General features: G+C 40.2%; 1 protein-coding gene across 1 annotated transcript; it reads left to right on the forward strand.

The window, feature by feature from the left end:
• Window positions 1-2,674: 2,674 nt before the first annotated feature.
• On the forward strand, window positions 2,675-4,770 carry LOC100241340 (high affinity nitrate transporter 2.4). Its single transcript, XM_002277091.3, has 3 exons — window positions 2,675-3,542; window positions 3,631-3,746; window positions 3,926-4,770. The coding sequence occupies exons 1-3, from the start codon at window positions 2,733-2,735 to the stop codon at window positions 4,590-4,592; spliced, it is 1,593 nt and encodes a 530-aa protein (XP_002277127.1). The 5' UTR covers window positions 2,675-2,732; the 3' UTR covers window positions 4,593-4,770.
• The last annotated feature ends 636 nt before the right edge of the window (window positions 4,771-5,406 follow it).

Genomic DNA, 5,406 nt, shown 5'->3' on the forward strand with positions numbered 1-5,406 from the left:
ATTGTTGAGATATTAGGAATGCTTTCCGTATATCATTCTTTCCTTATATTATTTAGTGTTGAGATATTAGGAATGTTTAAATATTAGGAAAGTTGAGATATTAAGAATATTGAGATATTAGAAATATTGAGATATTAGGAAAGTTGAGATATTAGGATATTAATTGTTATTTCCTTATATTATTCTTTCCTTGTATCATTCTAAAATGGTGATTACCCTCCATATATATTCTATACATGAACGAATGAAAGTATAAATGGAAAAAACTACCATTTATCAATTTGAAGATGGTATCAGAGCCATGGAACTGAAATCCTAGATATTTTGTCGTTATGGTAGTCCGACAGCGATCATCCATCCTAAGACTAGCCCTAATATTGATAAGTCAACCTTCAAATGCACTCACTACAATAAGATTGATCCCACCAATCTGGATATCCCACAATTTCAAAGTAACGACTCTTGGTATGACCATGAAAACAATGAGGAACCGAGGGTTTGAACCATGGGTTTGAACCATGGACCTTTAGATCATGTTTAGGCTATCAACACTTTGTTATTAATGATAATAATCGTGATCAACGGAAAAAGGACTCCAAGAAAACCTCGATTGCAACTGTTGCTGAAATAAAAACAGAGGCTAATGTTGTTGAGAAAGCCTCTGCATTAGTAGCCGCTACAGATCATGGTGGTAAGTTTTTAAATACTTTTACACCTGTTATTAATAGTGCATGGATAATTGATTCTGGTGCTACAGATCATATGACTTTTGATTCTAGACAGGTTTCACCCCTTAGACCTTCCTCACAAAAAATTGTTTTCACAGCCAATGGTAACACAACCCCAGTCATTGGGGAAGGATCCTTAACTCTTACTGATACTTTGAATTTGGATTCTGTTTTAGTTGTTTCATCTTTATATTACAATCTTTTGTCAGTTTCTCAAATCACCGTAGTCTTATCTTGTATTGTCATTTTTTGGCATGAATTTTATGTGATTAAGGACATCCAATCAAGACAGACGATTGGTTGTGGTATTAAGCGGGGAAAACTCTATTACTTGGACTTGCAGTCAAAGGATTCAAATAAGTTGCAACAAGCCTTGATGGCAAATGGATCTGAGGGGGAGAAGAAAAAGTCTGAAATTTGGTTGTGGCATCGACGTTTGGGACATGCTTCCTTTGGTTATTTAAAAAAATTGTTTCCTAGTTTGTTTGCAAAGCGTAATATTTCTGCTTTCCGTTGTGATATTTGTGAATTGGCTAAAAGCCATCGTGTTTCGTTTCCGTTAATTTTGAACAAACGTCCATTTCCTTTTATGGTTATACATTCTGATGTTTGGGGCCCATCCAAAGTCCCAACTTTGAGTGGCTCACGTTGGTTTGTTACTTTTATTGATGATTGTACCAGAATGACATGGTTATGCTTGATGAAGAGTGTTGAGATATTAGGAATGCTTTCCGTATATCATTCTTTCCTTATATTATTTAATGTTGAGATATTAGGAATGTTTAAATATTAGGAAAGTTGAGATATTAAGAATATTGAGATATTAGGAATATTGAGATATTAAGAAAGTTGAGATATTAGGATATTGGTTGTTATTTCCTTATATCATTTTTTTCTTGTATCATTCATTCTCATTCTTAGAATGGTGATTACCCTCCATATATACTCTGTACATGAACGAATGAAAGTATGAATGGAAAAAACTACCATTTATCAAATTGAAGAAAAATGAGTTGAAGTTGGATTGTGGCTGGTCTAATCAATGTGGATGAATGTTAGTTCTAATGGATTTTGGGTTGCTAGAAGTTGGAAATTGTCCGCACCAATTAAAAAAATTACATAAATTTCCAATTTTGGTTCTTATTGGGTATTCCCATTCTATGCCACTGGTTGAGTGGGACAGCATCCATGAGATATGCATCTCTCTCAATGTTAAAAATGTTCACTGCTGCCTTTAATTTTCAAAATCATAGCGAACCTATTAAAATTCCAGTCGACAGCAATGACAACTGATGTATTTTTTCTCTACTGTGTGCTAAGACTCCTAGATGGATCCCCATAATCCCAGCCCAAAGCTAAAATATGATGTTCCCAGAACTGAAATGGACCACAGAAGGAATTAATTTTATAGCCCTCGGGACAAACTTCAAAGGACGTATACAAGCAAGTCAGCCAAAAAGTACCCCTGGTTGAATGCAGCAACACTATGGATTTGCATATGTACAGCAGATGACCGCATTCCAATAGGTCTAACCACGTTGTTACCCTCAAGCTAAATTGCATTATTTTTCTAAAAAGTTGTTTAGTTGAAAAGAAAATTAAGAACCCGACAATAATCAGATGCTGATATCGGCAGAAAAGAAATGGCAAAGTTTTACTAAATAATACATATATAATATTTCAAAACTGAGGGTGGTTCCTGCCTTTTGTGGTAATTCATTAGCTGCTGGGCCCTCCTAGTAAGGCTATGTGATCCTTTGGGATATACGATGAGACTTTCCCTGTTGATATGAAGATGCGGCAAACGGGATTCTGTATTTGTTTATTTGAGTTCCTCCAAGTGCTGCAACCATTGGGAATCTCCATTGGCTCTTTTGGGGCTTTTACAATGTCAACGGTTGCCTCGTATAAGTATCCCTCCACCATGTTCTACCTCCCTCAGCACCACATCTCTGGCTTCCTTCATACCAAGACAGGGAAGGAACACCACTTTCCAGAGAAAGAATGAGTAACATTGAAGGGTCCCCAGGAAGCTCCATGCATGGAGTCACAGGCCGAGAACAAACCTTTGCCTTTTCAGTGGCTTCCCCAATCGTCCCAACTGACACCTCTGCTAACTTTGCTTTACCGGTCGATTCTGAGCATAAGGCCAAGGTTTTCAAGATCCTTTCCTTTGCCAATCCTCATATGAGAACCTTTCACCTCTCTTGGATCTCCTTCTTCACTTGTTTTGTTTCCACTTTTGCCGCTGCTCCTCTTGTCCCCATCATACGCGACAACCTCAACCTTACGAAAGGAGACGTTGGAAATGCTGGAGTGGCTTCTGTTTCAGGAAGCATTTTCTCCAGGCTAGTAATGGGTGCAGTTTGTGACCTGTTGGGGCCACGGTATGGGTGTGCTTTCCTTGTCATGCTATCCGCCCCAACCGTCTTCTGCATGTCCTTTGTGTCATCAGCAGGAGGCTACATAGCTGTTCGGTTCATGATCGGATTCTCCCTGGCCACCTTTGTGTCTTGCCAGTACTGGATGAGCACCATGTTTAATGGTAAGATCATTGGTCTTGTCAATGGAACGGCCGCTGGGTGGGGAAACATGGGTGGTGGAGCAACTCAGCTCATAATGCCAATTCTGTATGAGGTAATCTGCAGAGTTGGTTCCACTCCATTTACTGCCTGGAGGATTGCATTCTTCATTCCAGGGTGGCTTCATGTGATCATGGGGATCTTAGTCTTAACTCTTGGCCAAGACCTACCTGATGGGAACCTCAGCACCCTGCAGAAAAAGGGAGATGTGTCCAGAGATAAGTTCTCTAGGGTCAGTTTTTTAACCCTCTCATGAGATCATGAACTTTTTGTTGGTGATGATCTGATAAGTTTCAAGCTAATAAGTTGTGTTTGTTCAGGTTTTCTGGTATGCCATCACGAACTATAGAACATGGATCTTTGTCCTGCTCTATGGCTACTCCATGGGTGTAGAGTTGTCCATTGATAACGTAATTGCAGAATATTTCTATGATAGGTACGTTTCCTCCTCCTCACACGTTTCTCCCGAGTTCATGGGTTTGGGTATGGACCTCAACCACTCCTGATGTTAAAACATGCTGGTTGATATGAAAGCAAAGGCCAGAAAGAGGGGCAAAAAGCTAAATTAAAAAGTAAAAGAATTGAACTAACTATATGACGTTCTATATGTAACAGGTTCAATCTCAAGCTACACACTGCCGGAATCATTGCCGCCACCTTTGGCATGGCCAACCTCGTGGCCCGCCCCTTTGGTGGATACAGTTCAGACTTAGCAGGCCGAAGATTCGGCATGAGGGGCAGGCTATGGACCCTTTGGATCCTCCAAACTCTTGGAGGGGTATTCTGTATCTGGCTCGGCCGTGCCAATTCACTTTCCATTGCAGTCTTGGCCATGATGCTCTTCTCCGTTGGAGCTCAGGCCGCATGTGGAGCAACTTTTGGCATTGTTCCTTTCATTTCTCGACGATCTTTGGGCATAATATCTGGCCTAACCGGTGCAGGTGGGAACTTTGGCTCCGGACTGACCCAGTTGGTGTTCTTCAGCTCCTCAAAATTCTCCACAGCAACAGGCCTCTCCTTAATGGGGGCCATGATTGTCGCTTGCACTCTTCCCGTGACATTGGTGCACTTCCCACAGTGGGGAAGCATGTTCCTCCCACCTTCAAAGGACGTGGTAAAAGGTACTGAAGAACACTATTACGAGTCCGAGTGGAATGAGGAGGAGAAGCAGAAGGGTATGCACCAGGGAAGTCTCAAGTTCGCGGAGAACAGCCGGTCAGAGCGTGGCCAACGCGTTGCCTCAGCACCAACCCCTCCCAACTCTACACCATCCCATGTTTAGCTCACAGGTCTAGATCAACGTGCATGCAAGTGAAACCCAATAAAAACCAGAGGCTGTGCACTTGTGATACATCTTTCCCCTTTAGAATCTTCTGTATTTTACTTTCACCTTTTTCATTTTAACTGGTGTTCTTTTGTATGAATCATAATCTTGCTGATATATCCATATAGAGGATTCTGTGTTCTTTGGTCGTGAAGACTAGATTCAGATTTCAGATTTCAGATGGGGATGAATGCGTAAATGGTATGCATATTCCGAGGGATTCTACCATATATATATATTAAAGTATTATAATTGATCTGGCAGGATCCAAGTACATCTGGGCTTGCAACTTGCCAGGATACAAGGCCTTCTATGATTGCGTGGAATTGAAAATATTTTATTTAATATTATGAAGATTCTCAATTATTTCCTGGGTATCCGGAGAAGTTGACCCATTTTTGGTTGTGAACAAATTAAGTATAATAAGATATATATAAAAATATAGTAATAAACAAACAAGCATATAAATATATGTAGCTTAGTTGGAGCATATAATCACTATAAGTGATGTATTTAAGGCCACCCAAGTTGTGGTGGCAATCATCAAACCTCACTTTTGAACAGATAATAAACAAGAGGCCTTTGAAGCATCATATCTCAACATTGTGAATACTACTTAAAACTGAATCATGGGCAGAGGCAATCCAACTTTTTCTGATATATATGATGGAGAAGTATTGATGGCTTTCTTGGATGTTGGGGAAATGTGGCCTAGCTCGGTATAAGATACAGGCAAGTAACTCTGACCTCTTCTGGAGACGTGCGCTACAGC

This window comes from Vitis vinifera, chromosome 6, assembly GCF_030704535.1.
Source record: "Vitis vinifera cultivar Pinot Noir 40024 chromosome 6, ASM3070453v1".
NCBI classification, from domain to species: Eukaryota; Viridiplantae; Streptophyta; class Magnoliopsida; order Vitales; family Vitaceae; genus Vitis; species Vitis vinifera.